This window comes from Poecilia latipinna, unplaced genomic scaffold (genome assembly GCF_001443285.1).
Source record: "Poecilia latipinna isolate Pla-1442-1.1 unplaced genomic scaffold, P_latipinna-1.0 Scaffold26, whole genome shotgun sequence".
NCBI classification, from domain to species: Eukaryota; Metazoa; Chordata; class Actinopteri; order Cyprinodontiformes; family Poeciliidae; genus Poecilia; species Poecilia latipinna.
In genome coordinates, this window is record NW_015112642.1 from 407,805 (window position 1) to 425,772 (window position 17,968).

Sequence of the window (17,968 nt, forward strand, 5' to 3'; positions counted from 1 at the left end):
TTTACGTTTACTTGAAAAATTTCATTATGAATAATTTCTCCTAATTGAGTAAAATTTCTGAATTTTCTACCAACTGAATGAAAAACAAACATGTTTTAACCAGAAATTCACCAGACAGACACAGACCTGCAGGTTTTGTTGAAGTTTCATAAGTTTTTTATTTAAAGAAAATGATTTTCTTTTACCTGATTTTTTTTGTTACTTATATAAATCATTGTCAGTTTGTCCTTATATCATTTTATATATTTTTTCCACCTGATGATGTAACATTTAAATATTAAATTATTGATCAGTTACTCAATACTTGAGTAGATTTTTTTTTATCAAATAGTCTTTTACTTCTACTTGAGTAAAATATGTTGAAGTAGTCTTACTCTTACTTGAGTACATCTAATATTGATTTAAAATAAATACTGGTTTCACTTGCAGATATTTTTAGACATTTTTATCATGTTTTAAGTGGAATAATCTGCCAGTAGAACTAGCACATTGTTTGTTCCGATATTCAGGACGAATTGACTTAAACTTCTATATCTTGCTGGGAGGTTCTTTGTGAGTTTCATCTTTTTTCAAGTGTGCTTAGATATTTGCAATAGAAACTGGACCAAAAATACTCTGTAAGATTTTGTTTTTTTTGCAGCAGTAACATTGATTTGGGCATGCTGCATTCAAAGAGTGTCAGACAACACAGATCAATGCCCTTATCAGTCAATCAATCTGCCTTAATAAACTGCAGAGTGTCCTTCAGGTCACAATGTCGCCTCAAAATCCAAAAGGAAACGCTTAAAGGTGATATGTTATGCTTCCTTGAACAGGTTAGGATACTTCTATGGGTGATACAAACATGTTCTTTACATTTTTGTGCACAAAATCATTCTTAGATAATGAGCTTTTAGTCTGTTTTAGGGCCTCTTGTCACTTTAGATCCATATACTGTTGAATCTGCTGGCCACTCCCCCAGATTCTACGTTTACACTGGTTACAAACAGATGCACAATTATACAACTATACATCTTTGAAAAGCAGAAGTGGAGCCTCCTGCACAACCATGAGGGATGCAGCAAGTGATTTCTGGATGGTAAATGAACAACAAAACTCTTGTCTTTTCCAGTAGTATTTTTTCAGTGCATACAGAGGTAAAACCAGGTGACCAAACATTCTAGAAGCTTGGTTTTGGTTGCTAGGTAACAGGCTGGGCTTGGTTGGGGTTGCTAGGTGACTCAGCAATCTGGAGGTTTTTGAAACGTCTCATTTTCCAGATACCAAAAAACATTAATGTATTGCCAAAAATAGCTGGGTGTGTTTTTTTAAGCATTGGGATTTTTTTTTTTTAGAAGCAGTTGAGACCCAAATGAAAAACATAAAAACATGAAAAAAAAATCTGAATTTTGCCTAGTTTGTTTTGTTTAATCATTCAAGTGTGGTTAAAATCCAAAGACTTACCATTAAAAAAAAAGACAAAACGTGAATCCAGTTATCTTTAATGGAAATACTTGCTGTACCAAATTACACTGTGAAGACATTTTTGATAACAGTGTAGGGTTCAGTACGAGGGCCTGAGGAGACAAAGCTGAACTACTTGTTCGTCAGTCCAGAACCACTTCAGTTTCAACAACATAATTGTCCTCAAGCCTTTTATTAGTGTTCTGATTCCCAATGTTTCATCTGTCAGAGGAGCTGGGCTGAAAACATGTCTGAGAGCAGCGCCTTTAATCTCAGGTAAGACACTGTTTTTATAAAAATGTTCTAAAATCTCACAGCTTTTAGTATTTTATGAGCATTTGAGTCACTGTTCAGGTTTCTAGGATATTCTGCATAAAAATCAAGGCAGTTATATTACGTAATTATGTGCAAAGATATTTAACTTTAGTCAAATGTGCCATCAGGTTTGACCTTGTAACTGTTAAAAGGAAACTGGGTTCAGCTTAAGCTTTGCTGGAGGATTACTGAATCGTGTCCCCATCCTCTGCTTGTCGCAGGATGAAACGTGCTGAGGCATCAGTCAGAGCAAATACTGTTTTTCCTGGAGTGTTTTTTCTACAGCAGTATGTAGGTTACCTGTCAGGAAATTAAGCTCATTAACTGTTTATATAATGTGTCGTACGCCATGCTGAGTTCCCTGATATTTCACATGTTACTCAAAGATGTGTGGTAAGAGATTATAACTAGAGAAGACCAGGTTTGGCACTTTATGCAGTTTTTTCATAGAGAAAAGATATATATGGATGCTAGAGCTGCAACAATTAAATTAGATATTGATTAATCAATCATTCTAACGATTAATCGGTTAACTGATTGAAAAAAAAGGCCACATTCTACAGATTTTTCATTTGGGAATGTTTTATAGAATATTAGAAACGCATTAAAATGCAAATAAACAATTCATTTCCTTTTTCTTTAAGTAAGAAAACAAACATTTTATTGCCTAAAATGCAACAATATAGGATTCCTTTAGTTTTGATCATTTGTAGCAAAGGATCTGCAGTTAAAAAAGACTCTTTAACATCACATTTCTTTTTGATTTAACATCAATATAGTTTCAAATTGATTTGTTGATCATTTTTACATTTATGGATCAATATTTGAGTAGCAAAAAATGCTTAATAGGAGGTGAAGCTAAAAGTATGTCACTCGAGGAGTTCTGGGTAAAAATCTTAAATGCAAAACATTATTTAACAGTTTTGGCTTAATTGCAGTTCTGAGAATGTCATTCTTTCATCAAATAGCCATATTTTTTAGTCTGTATACTCCAGTTATTATTATTTCAACAATTGTTTAATCACGATTAATCATTCCTGAGGAAAAGATTCTTATTGGTGCTATTGGATAAAAAGACAAAACAAAACATTTTCCTTCTTTGTATTGATTTGCTGACAATATCTACGTACCTATAACCATGAATGGTGCGTTCTCTTTGTACTCTGTTAGAAATACAAGAACACTTCCTGAACTTGGATATTTTACTATCAATTTCTACTCATGAATATGTTTTTTGTGCCTTTTAACATATAAAATGAAGAGTATGCATTAGTATTGGAATATAGTAGCTATATACGCCTTTAATTACCAAATCTCTCCTCATAAACCTGATATGAAGCCCAAATATGGCCCTGTGTCACATCATCAGTATCCATGAATCTCTGTCAAAGCATCAACATTTGACAACCATGTAATATAAACAGGTTAAATAATGAGGTGGGGGCAGGGAGGCTCTGAACACCAGTCTGGACCTTTGTCTGCTCTAATCATGCAGCTAGCATAGCCGTCGGTGCATCTCCATCCTTGGTCTGAGTCCAGCGTTCATGAGCCATTTGTAAAGCAGCAGAGCAGGAAATGAGGTTGGAGCTCTGCAGTCGTCGGAGCCTGGAGGAGTCCTGCCAGATACGCTGGGCCCCTCCCACACAGACGGGACCCGGGGTCAGCAGTGACGGCTGGGGGTGTGAATACAGGAGAAGTGATCGCAAACTGGTGTTAATGGACAAAGACATCTTTCTTCTCCAAATTTATTACAGTAGAGACGGGGGTTCCCTGAAGCGAAGTTATTGATGAGGCGCTGTCCAGTGTTTATCCTCTGTGAGGACTGGGAGCAGAACTCTGACTCAACCGTTGTCTGGTTTCTTCTTCTTGTCTTATTTTCATGGCTCCTTTCCGTTTTAGGTTCTGGAGCTGATAACTATGTCATTATTATTATTATTGAAATTAGTCCAGTTAAAGCTCCAGTTTTCTACATAATTGTTAAAATTGTCACCATAGTGACAGCTTGTTATGAGACAGATAATCAGTCTCTGAGCTACTATTGCTGTCTGAAGAACTGAACCAATCAGAGCCAGGAGGCGGGTCTTAGCGCTGTCAATCAGCGGTGTGTACTTGCTAATGCTAATCATAGAGAAACAACTCACCATTACAGGAAAACTATCAATCTGCCGTCATCGGCGGCCATGCTAACTAGCATTAGCATTCACAACAAGCTGTGCTAGCTGCATCGTAGCAGAAAGAAAGGTGATTGACAGCGCTAAGACCCGCCTCCTGGCTCTGATTGGTTGTTTCTAAATAGTACTGGAAGAAGGCAGATGAAATTGATTTTTTCACTGATTATCTGTTTCATACAAACACGTAAAAAACATTTTATATATATATATGAAGTCAGAGACTGAAATTTATAAAGAGAACGTACTCATAAAGCTATATTTATAACTTTTAAAATATTTATAAATATAAATTAATTATAAATGTGATTTGATTGATAAGATAATATTCTACTCAATACACAGAGGGCCACATTAAATTTTGCGGTGGACCAGATTTGGCCCATGTGCCTTGAGTTTGACACATGTGAGTTAGCTCAATGTTCTCCTGCAGCCCACTTCACTAGGTGTGGTGTTCCACAAGGATGTGTATTCGGTCCTTTGTTATCCACGCTATATTTTTTGTTTTTGGGTCTGTTGTTTGAAAATATATTTCTATTTCTACGCTGATGACATCCTATTCTCTGTTTAGTAAATAATAGGGCTTCCTAATATAATTATTAGGAAAATAGTTTTCATTATTATACTGATGATGTGATATTCTTCTTTCTCAGTAAAATTATGTGGTTATAATCAACTGAAACCTGTTTTCTGAGTTAGTTTTAACTTTTTTGACCTTGAAGTAGTTAGGAAGGTCTAATTCATTCACTGAATGTTCTGTTGAGATCAACTATTGACTGCTCTTTCAATCAGGATAAGTAGAATAATGAGTTAATTCATTGAGAGGCTGTGATTTTGGATGGGCTAGCTTAATACATTTTACCAATTTTTATCCAACGTTAAATCCTTTAGTGATTAAACCAAAAATATTGAATTGAGTCGACACCAGTTACCTAAGAGCATCTTACATGGTTTTTGTGGTTGGAGTTTGGTTTGAAAGGACATGCTTCACAGTATGTGGGGGGAAAAATAATCATGGTGCCATCTGTTAGTCTGAATGATGAATTATCAGCTTCACTGGCACGGCAATTTGTTTCTGACAGTTTGAGCAGAATCAATAATTTGCAGAGTAAACCAGAGTTGCATGAATCGCTTTCCCCGCTCACACAGGGAGAGCGATAATTGAGCAAAGTTTTGTCAGATTAAGGGCGTCATTAATGTAAACAAATAAGGCAACTGAAGGGAAAAATCTACTTATTTCAAGGATAGTTTCAGGCAAAACCCTAGTAGAGGCAGTTTCTCATAATTACTTTGCTGTTATATTCTGTCATACATTGTTTTATTACAAAGGTTCCAATTTATAGACTGAGCAAAAGTCTTAGGTCGCCGTCATTTCAGTGTTTGAAAGTGGCTTTGGACTTTCCATTCATTCATACATCTATCTGTCCATTTTCCATCCATCCATCCATCCATCCATCCATCCATCCATCCATCCATCCATCTACCCGTCTTCCATTCATTGGTTATATCCATCCATCCATCCACTTTTTACCATCCATCAATTCCACAATTTTTTCATCCACTCATTCATTCATCCACACTTTCATCATCCATCTATTTTTCATCTGTCAATCAATCAATCAATCAATCAATCAATCAATCAATCAATCAATCAATCAATCAATCAATCAATCATTTTTTTCATCCATCTCGCCCCCCAGTACAAGATTCTAATTTCTGTAAATTTTATTTGAGGATTTTATTCTGATTATCTTTATATATAACCTTTATATTTTGCCCATGGAGTCTAATTCTAAACACTTTTTTTTTTTCTATTCTCAATTTATTTCCATCCAAACCCAGAAACGGTGAATCCTCCCTGTTGTATCCGGTGTGTTAGCGGGTTGAACAGCAGCCCTGTTGGCCGGTCCGGCCTCCCGCCGCCTCCGGTGTAACGGGACACCGCTAAGCGATGCTGAGAGCTCCGTGTGCAGTCATGGCCTGTTACACCTGCTGCTGCTGTTAGCTTATCTTCCGCCGGGCTAATTTATGACCCTATCAGAATCAGCCGACATGCTAACCAATTACTTAAGCTAATTACTGGAATCTAATAACTCTAATATGCTCACCCTAGTTTTGATCTCTAATATATAGAGAAGGAGCTGGGACACATGCGTTGCTAGCATGTTGAATCACTTAAAAAACTGTAAGTATGCTGATCTTTTTAAACCTATATATCAGAGTATTTTTTGGCAAGCCTGCTTGTTTTCCTTTCTTTCTTCGTCCATACCTCCTTCATTTGGATTCCTTATTTGCAAGTTCTGGGAGTGGCTCAGCTGAACTGCATGCTTCCAGTGTTTGTTTCCAACTGTCTTGGTGACTTTCTTTGCTTTATTAATATTATTTTTCTCAACTCCAATCATCACAGGTCAGTGAATTAATCTTGGTCTTTAATGTTTAAATCTTCAGTAGTAATATAAATTTGATCACTGTTCAGAATGAAATAACTGCCAATCTTTTATTCTAAAATACGTTTACCATTTCATTTAACATCACTTTGGTCTGAGTTTATTTGTCAATATGTGATAAATTGAACATTTTGCCATTTTTGATTGAATTTGAGAATTAGAGAAGTTAATTTTGCTTGCAGATGTTTCTCCATGTGATCTGAAAATCATGTGTTATTTTTATCCAAATGGCACAAATACTTATAATAATATAAGCATTGTATTTTAAAGGAGATTAGGAAATATCAACATGAGTCTGGTTAGCTCTAGCACTCTTCTGGAAGACATACATAAAACGAGAGAAGCAGCTAAATGTGGAGGCATTGGGCTGTCAGTACCTTCTATAAGCAAGAAATACAAAGAAATCAAAATCACAGCAAACTTTTCATTAATGTCTTCCTCCAAAACTAAACACAGATGCAATTGCTTTTTATTAATAAAAACACAATACATTTTTTTTATCCATTTTGAAAAACTGTGCTAGTTAATCTTTTTACACAGTATAATAGCTCTCTCTGGAGAAAGAGACGTAGCTAAATACACTGATATAGTCCAGTAGACCCGGTTTAATTGGGTCTAAAATTGCAACATTTTGAGTTGGTGCATTTTGCTTTCACATTGCACTGTGTCAAACAATCTAAACTAATTGAAAAACCTGTTCCCCTCCTCGCCTGTGGTGGCGCTGCATCAAGAACAACTGGAGAAAATAACACAAGAACCTCTGAAGGAGACACCGAGCACAACTTCCTTCTTCATAATATGTAAACAAAAATGAGAGTCAGGTTTTAGTGTTTGAAGGATTTCTATTTTGTTTCTCCCATTAGCGCTAATTTACCGTGTTTGTTTACCCAGAATGCCCTGCTGTTTTTGGAGCAGACTCAGGTTCGCTTGGCGTTCACATATGCATTCAAATTGCACCAGAGTTCACTTCAACCAAACTGAGACTGAGATTTGTAAACAAACCAGAGTTTGATGTTTTGGTCCACAACTTGATTAGATTTTTGTACAGTTTTGGTTTAATTACTGCTCAGATATGTTGTTCTTTCTTTCTACTTGTGTAGTTAACAATTAATTGGTTACTAAATTAGTTGACGATTAATCAAGCCCAGGCAAAAATGGTCAGTTCTTATTGGTGCTCCATAAACAAATCGGACTTTACTTTGACAAACAAAGTAAAGTTTAAAGTATCTGTAGAAATATGTGGTCAGAGATTGTTTCTCACAAAAAGAGAAATAAAGAGTGCAAACAATTCATGGCAACAACTGCTCCACCAGTGGGAGTACTTCCTATAAGAAGTTACTTTTTTTTTGCTCACACACTTTAGCGTTCCTTATTTGAGATCTGTCAAGTCCAGGCCTAAAGAGTAAATCAGTTAATGACAGCAATAAACCATCAATGGTTCTGTCCAAAAACACAAAGAGACAGTTTAAAACACGACCACTGAACCAGGAGCTCTTGCTACAGCAGCAGAGGCACAGTCCACATTTTATATGTTTTAAAATATTTTGTTTTAAAAATCCTAATTGTGTCTGTTTATACAAGAGACACAAGCTAAGCCTTACATGTGTAGCTCATTATATGTGCACTTGTACACAGGCTGTGGTTAATGCCACGTCCCAACACAGTTAATGAAAAGTGACATCCAGCCAGCGCTGCAGGGCATACAGGGTTAGATAACCCTACACACGCGCACACACACACACACATTGTCTTCTCTGAGGGATTATTTCCTTGCAGCCTGCTTGTGCTCTGGTTGGAGGTGTCCAGTGTGAGTCGTCAGGTTTCGTCTTCCTGTCTCATGTGTCAAAGCGTGTTGACACATGCAGAGGCAGCGATGCATTATGGAAGACGTCCGCAGATTGCTCCATGCTGCACAATACCTGCACAGGGATTCACATATAGGAGTCTAATTGCTCTGTGCAGATAAAGGCTGGCGACATTTCTGATAGATAATCGGTTTGTTTTATCTTCCTACATCCACAGATGTATCTACATTTGAATAATCGTGGTCATAATTAGCTTAAAGGTGACTTTTTATGCTTCCTTCAGCAGGTTAGTGTAGATGTATGCTAACCTGAAAAACATGTTCATTACATTTTATTTTTTTTGCAGAAAATTATACTTAGGTAATGAGATTTTATTTTATTTTTAACTCCTTTTAGAATGAGCTGTTTTAGGGCTTCTGTCACTTTAAATCCAAATAAGCTGCTGCTGGCCACGCCCCCCAACTCACTCGCAGATGAAAGTGGCTGCAAACAAATGTGCAGTTATACAACTGTACATCTTTGAAAAGCATTAGTAGAGCCTCCCACACAACCAAGAAGAATCCAGTAAGTGGTTTCTGAAAAGTAAGTCAACAACAAAACACTAGTCTTTTCCAGCAGCCATTGTACAATGCATAAGGGTAGGAATTTATCAGTAAGGGTGGGCATTTATTGTATCTTTTATAATTCAGTGTGAAAATTATCTGATCATGATTAGAATTTGGATTTATTGTTGTCTCAATAAATTTTATTTAATGGTGTTAAATAAAATAAATAATAAATAGCTTTTTACTCATCTATTTGATCATAATAGTACCACAAAGTATTGTAATGAAATTCTACGACCCATGTACAGCGGTGAAACAGTGAGAGGCTTCTTCAAAGCCGCTGTAATACAGACTGCTAGAGGAGATTTTTCCTGCCTTCACCATGTGCGATAACTCTTTGAAGAATCTTGTGTTAAATTCCCTTTGGGATCAATAAAGTATTTTGGAACTGAAAACATGCTTGAGCTCCACTTGGGTTGCTGGGTAACGGAACTGGGGTTGCTAGGTAACGGAACTGAGCTTGGCTTGGGGTTGCTAGGTAACAGCGGAATGTGACTTAGCAATTTAAAGATTTTTAAACAACAAAAATTAATAAGTTTGGGCTGTCTTTAGAAGCAGTAGAACCCAAATGGAACATGTTCAAGATGTCAGTTTTGCTCCTTTAAGGAGATATCTGAACATCCAGATGGCCTTCTGCACCAATGCATGCTGCTGGCGTCTGAACGGCTTTCCTCCCCATATGAATGGACGTCTATATGGGGAAAGGCTCAATGCTGCAACACAGGCTAATTCCTGTTAATCCCACTGCAGCTCCTACTACTTACAGAAGGTTTCCGATGGCAGCCCCCAAGCAGGGGAATTGCTGGTGAGATTAGCTCCCGTGTTGGCTCCTCCTCTGCGGTTTTCACTCACGGCCAGGCCGGCCCAGCCCAACACTGCTAACCTTTCGCTCAGAAACGGATTAATTTTCAAAATGTCTCGTTTCTTATTGGGAGAGTAATGTAAGTAAGTGTGAGTCACCTTTTCAGATATTCCATTTTATCCTAAATAGATGGTTGATAGATGGGAATCTAAGAGCAAAACAAAAATGGATAGCCTTGAGGGAAATCTATTTATTTGAAAGTGTTGTAAAGGTTGAAGCAATGTTTTTATTTTGTTTGTTGGTTTGTTGGTCTACCATTTAAATTTGTAGATTTCACATTTTTATTCTTGTCTTGAGGATTTTCCAGTTTAATTTTTAAAATAAATGTGGCATTAACTGATTGCTCTCTGCATCTAAATATACATCTCACCTGTCAAGCATATAATTAAAACCGAGTGTTTGACTTGCTTTATATAACAGCCAGAAAGTTGGATGCCTCCTGAAATAACCCCTATTTATCCACAATACTGTGCAAAACCTTTAAACCATCTTCTATTTCTCCTGTACTATTTTAAAATCATTCTTTCAATATTTCCTAAGGCTCTGAAAATGTGTTTAACCTTTTTTTAGGCAGTGTGTTTCTCCAGTTTTTAGCCAATAGCTGTTTAGGAACCAATTGAACTGAGTTGATATGAAACCTGCTGGCACCAAAATGTCTAAAAATCCATTTGTGAAGTTATGTATAATGTATTGACACAACACTGGTTTATTCATGGGGTTTAAGAGCCTTCATATGTCATAGGTCGCAGTTAAGTGGTTTAGTGGCCACAAATAAACAAACAAAACAAATAAGAAAGCCACTCCAAATCTGGTTGACTACTGAAACTGGTATAAAACAAAAAATCTGACAACCATTTTGAAAGATTAGAGGATATTTGGAACCAAAGATTTTAACAACTGACTGTTCTTCCTGTTTCAGAAAGTTCAATGACAGGGTGTAGACCAGAGGTGACCAAAGTCAGTGTCCTCCATGATTTCTTTCTTCATGTTTTCTGAATCAAATGTTGGTTCATAAGCAGAACCTCTGCAGAAGTTTAAGATAAATGGAGCTGAATCAGCTGTTTTGGAGCCAAGACACATCAGAAACTGTTTGGAGTTTGACATCTGTGGTTTACATAGTTTCTAGAAACATGTTGTACGCTTTCGGGATGCAGTTTTAACAAAGTTTCTACAATTTAGAGGCACCGAGAAACAACTTTTATAGTTTTAAGACAGTTTTAAGAAGCGCTATTCTGCAAAATTAACTTTCTGAAGCTTTATATCATATTATAACATTCATTCTTCCTGCAAAAACATACCAGGAGTGTTGCTTCAACTCATTCATGCGTGTTTGAGTAATAATTTTAATGTATTCTGGCATCCATTTAGAGTACAGAGTTGTCCTCACCCACTCAACTCTTCCAGACTAGCAGCAGCAGTAATTAGCAAGCACCTGGTGAAACTGCTTGTCTGCAGTTTCACTGTTGTGATGACAAGTCAAGTTGTCATCACAACTTGACTTCAACAAGTCAAGTTGTGATGACTTGTTGAAGAGGGCGTGTCAGAAAGAGCAGGTGCTTCTTAAAGGGACAGAGACCAATTTCAAGGCATCAGATTTGTCAAAGCTGTTTTTTCATTGACCATATAATTGAGAAAATTGGAATTATGAAAATAAATTAGCTAATTTTCTAAAAAAAAAACTTGTGTTTTTGGTAAGTTTTTGTGATATGATGAAGCAGTTTTTCAGCTGCATCGAAATTAGTGTATTTCACAAAACTGCAATGGAAAAACGTTTTCTGCATCACGAGTCACAGGATCACCAATAGGATGTTACTACTGACAGAAAAGACAAAGAAGACGACAGGAAGTAGTAGAAGGATGATGGCACGTCATGTTTTTTAATGACTTGTCACGTGAACAAACTTATTCAGTTGTGATTTATTTAATTGGAACAAGCCTATTGCGATTTTTTTCAACTTTAGTGGAATCTCAACAAAGTTTTGCGCACATTTGAAATTAAAACACAGTTTATGGTGCAGTTATGATTTATATATACAGCATTTTTATAACAATTGATGGTAACATAGATACAATTAAATGGTACAGTGTGCCTAGAAAATACATAAACCGCCCCTTTGATAACATTTATTCTAAGATGGATGGAGTTATTGTGCTTGATGGTTTGTTCTGATGGATTTCAATGACTTATGGTTTGATTTATAATACGACCATCCATATTGAAGCATTAGATTTGAAATATTGGTTGAAATAGTTTTTTCCCCATGTGTGCTTTGGTTTTACTTTAAAACTCTTCATTGACATCGGCGGTGAATTCCCTTCCATCTTCTGCCAGAGTAGCACTTCATCTGTGTTGGTTGTGTTTTGCTTTGTGTCGCTGTGCAGGAGATCTCTCCTGAAAATGTTTCCACAATCAGGAAAATCGATTGTCTTCGACAACTTTCCGGATCCCACCGACACCTGGGAGATCATTGAGACAATCGGGAAAGGAACGTACGGGAAAGTCTACAAGGTTCTGAACAAAAAGGATGGAAGCAAAGCCGCTGTTAAGATACTGGATCCCATTCATGTGAGTCGTGTTTGTAAGTTTACTGTAAAACCTCTATCTCCTGTATCCAACAGCTTTTTTTTCCATAAGCCAAATACATTTCTTGTCAGCTGGTGGAGTAGATTTAGTTTTCAATCTTACAAAAAACAACATTGCATTTTTAAAAACTGGAATACAGAGAATTACACACACCTCCAAATTGCGCCCAGAATCAGCTATAGTATGTGCTGTAAGACTAAAGGATGTAAAAACATTAATTTCTACCAAGTATTTTTGGTCTAGTTTCTAGTGAAAATATCTTAGTACACTCGAAATAAGAATGACTACTTAACAAGTAACTTTTTAGTGTAAATATAGCATATAGGAGCTTGTGTTAAGTAAATAATTCCTTTCTATTGATGGAAAAAGTATAATACTGGCAGATGATTTCACTTATAACATGGGACAGATGCATTTTAATAAGTGAAAGAGTCAGCCAGTGGAACTAATATTTATTATAATCAATAAAAAATGTTTTAGATTACGTTTTGTGACAATGATCCGTAAATGTGATCTGTTCAGTTTAATTTTATGCTTTATCCTCTGTGCAACGTCATGCTTTATTATTTATTTTACATTCCTAATTGCACTTTGTCAACTATTTGAAAGCAGGTTTATAGTGAACCTGTGGTTTTTTCCTGTTTCAGTTTCTTTATAATTTATTTTACTTTGGCTGTTGTACTCCTAATTGCTCTCACTAAACAAATTAAACAAACAAAATGTTTACATGTTTGATCAAACTTATGTAGCTATTGGTGTGTTTTTAATTGCGCTGCACTGGCGCAGAGTTACCAATTAAATTTGTAATTCAGTAAATTTATGTTGTGTTTGGAAAAAAAAAGAAATGTTTTAAGTCAGTTCAGCGTTGTTTTTCTGTATTGGACCGATACTAATACCTCACATATAGGTAACCTTGGTTTGGTGTTAAAATTACACATTAGATATTCATAGAAGTTGAGAAAAATACTGGCCCATTTAGAAATTTTAGCCGTAATCCATCCCCAAAATAAGGGATAAATACACTTTCCTGATGATAGCTTTAAAAACTTGCATCAGAAAGTTGATAAATGTTTGTTTTGTGATGATTTTAAGGATTAGAGATGTAAAAATGTGTCTGTTCTGTAATTCTGAGCAATCTGTGTTTTGCAGGATATAGATGAGGAGATTGAGGCAGAATACAACATCCTCAAGGCTCTGTCCGACCATCCAAACGTCGTCAAGTTTTATGGGATGTTTTACAAGAAGGATCTGAAATGTGGCGATCAGCTGTGGCTTGTACTGGAGGTAAGGACGACACATTGGTTTGATAAGGTGGGACGACGGGACATGATTGCTTTCTTTTCTAAAACAGAAATTACCAATGACTGAAAATATTTTCCAAAAGTGGCTTTTATTCAATCATCTCTTCTGTGAGTTGTACAACGGAACATTAGGGCCAGGCTGCAAGAATTTCTGCTTAATTTGAGAATATAGTCATGATATTAGCAGAATAAAGATGCAATTTTACCAGAAAAACTTCTTAAAATTACAAGAAAAAAAAAGTTGTTTTAACGAGAAAAGAGCTTAGCTCTGGTAGTGTGGTTCTTTATTTTTCTCAGTTTGCTCAAAATTTTGATATTGATAATACTTTGAGGCTTAGATAATAAAAGATGAAAGATTTACTTTTCCGTTTTATTTTCTATTATTTTTTGTGTTAGAGTTGCTACTTTATCCTCCTAATATTACAACTTTATTCTTGTAGATAAATAAAACAACTGGTATCTTGGTGCTAATTCTCCATCGTAGAGTTCAAAGTCCAACAACGGTGAAACACGCTGATGAAACAAGATGGCGGCTCTTGGCGCCACTTCTGAAATATGGAAACCAAAGGTGCAATGGTGAAAAATCCAGATTTTCCAAAAATTACATCTTCAGAAACCAAAAAGTAATTTAATTGATTAATCAACTTATCACCAGCCCTGTGATAAGTTGGGCTGCTATATGTCTCTCCATCGGCTCCTCATAATGAACAGGGATTATGTAAGAGATTTAGCCACCTTTGGCATCCCAGGAGTTTACTTACAGGCTACCTGGGGGATCTGGTCCCAAGCCAGCTCACATCATGTGGGAGGAGGTTTGCTGTGAGAAGCAGAGCAGGGATTTCTATTCACCAGGGATGTCTCTGCAGATTACCTTACAACATCTCAGGCTGAAACGTCCAATTGGCTTTATGCTCCTGCACCTGCTGTTGTTCAGGATTGCTGGGATGCCACAGGATTGTTTTTGTCAAAGAGAGCAGACTAGTAACCCCCTCTGCGTCTTAAATGTCAGGTTCTAGCCAAACGTGTAATGGACTGAGGTCGAACTCAGATGAGAAAACGTGATTGTGAGGTTTGGTAAAATGTCAGATATTAATGTTTGCTCCTGTGTTTTAGCCTCTGCATTCCGGACATGGATTTGATGCCGATGAATGAAATAGTTTTTAAACAAAAAGTATTTTTTCCCCTGAAGCTCACAAATGGGCTCACAAATTTTATCCCACAAAATAAAATTTCTCTTAGACAATCTTACAGTTTTTTCACTCTTAAAAGTCTGGTGGGTTTGGTTCAATTTGGGACCAAAATTGCAACATTTGTTACATTTTCAGCTGCTGTGGTTCGGTTCCACACTGTACTGTTTCAAACAAACCAAACTTTTTGAAAGACCTGTTCCCCTCCTCCAAGGGCGTAGGTTCGGTCTAAGTTTTGGTGGGGACCTTGGTGGGGACCTTGACCCCCTCCCCGGCAGCACAGTGAAATGCCCAAGAGCCTTGACTTCCCTGGTCACTGGCACTCACACTGACTGCCTCCTATAGAGCAAACAAAGCGTAACCTGGTTTGTATTCACACTAGCTTAACTTAATTTAAGACTAACACTTCAAATGCCATATTTACTGAGATAATTTCACAGTATAACTAACACCTCACCTGGAGCCCTGAAGCTCCAGCCACCTCTCCATCGTTCTGCTCTGCCCCTTGCTCTGCTGTCTGAGCAGCCTATGTGAAAAAATATTACATAATTAACAGACCTATTCTACCACCCATTCAGTGCTGACCTTACTAAACACCGGACTTTACAACAAATGCGTTGCGTGATAGATATCTAACTTATGGGTCCTCTCACTGTACTCACAGCCGTCGTAGCGAAATAACTTCTAATGTCTGTCCTTTTCTTTTTTGGTGGCGTCATGGTCTCGGAGACTCATAATAAATGTCAAACTAAGAAGCTTCCGTTCCGCACCGCCTGTTGCTGCTAATCAAAGATCGTAGATCCACGTTCTTTGAGCCAATATGGCAAAAATTGGTCGGGACTTTTTCATATCCCATGAATATTGGTCGGGACATGTCCCTACCGTCCCTACCCAAACCTACGCCCATGCCCTCCTCACCTGTGGTGGCGCTGCACCAAAAACCACAGAAGGAAACGTCATAAAAACCTCTGAAAAAGACACTGAGGGCAACTTCCTGTTTCACAAAACATAAACAAAATTGGAGGAGAGTTAGATTTTAGCAGTTGTAGGATTTATCTTTTGACTCCCTGTGGTTCGTTTTGGTTGTATTTTCCCACAATGCCCTACGTTGTAGTCCACTTCCTGCTTTTGTATTGGTTTGTGGTTGACTTGGTGTTCACATATGCATTCGAAATGCTGCGTCAAACCGAGACTGAGGTTTGTAGGCGAACCAGAGCTCACTCTTTGGTTCGCATCAGAGTTTGGTTACACACCTTCACAAACAAACTTTGATTAAAGCAGACTAAAGAGGGCTGGTGTGAATGCAACCTACAGTGAAAGTCCTGTTCATTTGGGGAAAAGTGAGTGCGCAGTCTTACTCTGATGTGGACAAAAAGAGCAAACTCAGGTCAGACCTCGGTCTCAGTTCGGTTGAAGTTAATTCTGATGCCTTCTGAATGCATTTGAGAACGCCAAGTGGACTGGAAGCTGCTCCAAAAGTAGGAAGTGGACTACAATCTGGGACAAAACAAATATGTGAGTCCAGCGACAGAAATGGGTCGCGTCCTTTTACCAAAACAAAATAGAAATCCTAAAACCACTCAAATCAGGCCCTATTCCAGTTTTGTTTATATTTTGTGAAACAGAAAGTTGTGCTCAGTGTTTTCTTCAGAGGTTTTTCCTTCTGTAGTTCTTTGTGTAGCACCACCACAGGAGAGGAGGGGAACAAGTTTTTCAAAGGGCTTGATTCATTTGACACATTGCAGTGTAGAAGCTGAAAATGTAACAAATGTTGCAATTTTGGACCAAAATCAAATTGAGTCTGCCGGACTGTCAGGGGTGCTTACTGTTGGAGGACGACAACAGGCATCTTGGTGGTATCCATAGCAACCATTGGATAGTGATATCTGGTTAACTGGGAGGCAAGACGAGACTCTTTAGCTTGGTTTTGTGTAAAACAAAATATGAACTGTTGAGTACAGTGGAGGATCTGTGATGCTGTGGGCCTGTTTAACCTCCAAGGGTTTGGGATTGGATAAAAATCAGGTGTCTGAAAACTGACAGTAGGTCGAAAGCAGCAGGAACTGAGCTCTATTTTGTGATCTTCATGCAGATTTTTGCTTTAAAATGTGAGTAAATCTGTTGCGCCCCAATCTGAAAAACGTTAATGTCAGCATCAATTTCTGCAGAGGAATATTTTCCTCAGATCAGGTGTGAGAAGGAAGTAAACCACCGTGCTCTGTGAACTGTAGTGGTTGTGATGCAGAGTTTCCATATTTTTGTAATCCTATCTCAGAGGGTTCTGCTCTGACAACAGTGGTGTTATGCAAGCAGGTGGTTTTCACCTTCCCATCTTGTGTTTCGTTGCCTTTTCATCGCTGTTCTTCCTCCAGACCTTTGTAGAGGTCCTTCAAGTTCATTCACTAAAGGCAAATAAATGCTGGAAAGACAAAAATTAAATCCTAAGCCAGAAATGATTTTTTATTTTCTGTGAAGTAGTTGTCACCTTCTCAGTTGATGTTTTCTTAAAGTAAGTGGTGGTTTTAGATATGTCGAATATGGCCTGACACCCATAATATGGGTAATATGGAGCAGGGGGCGGCACATATTTTTGGGGAAAAAGACAAAAAAAATAAGCTTGATTTATTTTTGCAGAGCATATCTAAAATATTTAAAGGAAAATGAAACTTGAGAAGCTACAATGCTATTTGACACACATTGGTTACCATTTGCAAAGCAGCCAGTCAGAGAGCAGCATTCATTTTCCTTGTACCTGATTGGCTGAGCCACCAAGATCGGAAGTAAGGAAGACTAGATGTTAGCTTCTGCTACAATGGTTCTATCTATCTATCTATCTATCTATCTATCTATCTATCTATCTATCTATCTATCTATCTATCTATCTATCTATCTATCTATCTATCTATCTAATGTACTCCTTGCCTTCACGTTTCTCTTGTGAGGCATTTAATTCTGGCAGTGAATGCTGAAGTCGCTGCCTGACGGTTCACTGAGTGTGTGTGTTGGTGTTGTGTATTCATTAGTTTGTGTGTGTGCTGTGAAGTAGCTGCACATGGACTTTCAGGTGGTAAATGACAGGAAAGCATGAAGAGAGGTGGTCACTCACCATGGTTACTGCTCCTCCTTTTCAAACTGTAATTTTGTTCCTCTTGCAGCGCTGAGAGGAGCCTTTAGCGGCAGACCGCTCATTATGAGCTGAATTCATACGAACTGCATCCTCTTCTTTGTTAGCCGCTTCATTGAGGTCTGGG

At 37.5% G+C, this 17,968-nt stretch overlaps 1 protein-coding gene and 1 long non-coding RNA gene across 8 annotated transcripts in view; one reads left to right on the forward strand and one right to left on the reverse strand.

The window, feature by feature from the left end:
* Positions 1–1,672: 1,672 nt before the first annotated feature.
* The window catches only part of myo3a (myosin IIIA), a 73,956-nt gene continuing 57,660 nt past the window's right edge, over positions 1,673–17,968 (forward strand). For 4 of the 7 annotated variants that reach the window (XM_015038377.1, XM_015038395.1, XM_015038404.1 and 1 more), the window contains exons 1-3: positions 1,673–1,719; positions 12,028–12,211; positions 13,379–13,513. In XM_015038377.1, coding sequence (XP_014893863.1) covers positions 1,691–1,719; positions 12,028–12,211; positions 13,379–13,513 — 348 coding nt within the window. In that variant the 5' untranslated portion in view covers positions 1,673–1,690. Of the gene's footprint in view, positions 1,720–5,914; positions 6,112–9,555; positions 9,729–12,027; positions 12,212–13,378; positions 13,514–17,968 lie in introns of those variants that run through there. The other 3 variants (XM_015038413.1, XM_015038422.1, XM_015038385.1) reach the window with 3 other exon arrangements.
* LOC106951116 (uncharacterized) lies at positions 6,739–15,415 on the reverse strand. The gene is made up of 4 exons (XR_001425753.1): positions 15,263–15,415; positions 12,379–12,382; positions 9,041–9,049; positions 6,739–6,750 (listed from the first exon to the last, which is right to left on the reverse strand). It is a non-coding gene; the product is annotated as an uncharacterized LOC106951116 (long non-coding RNA).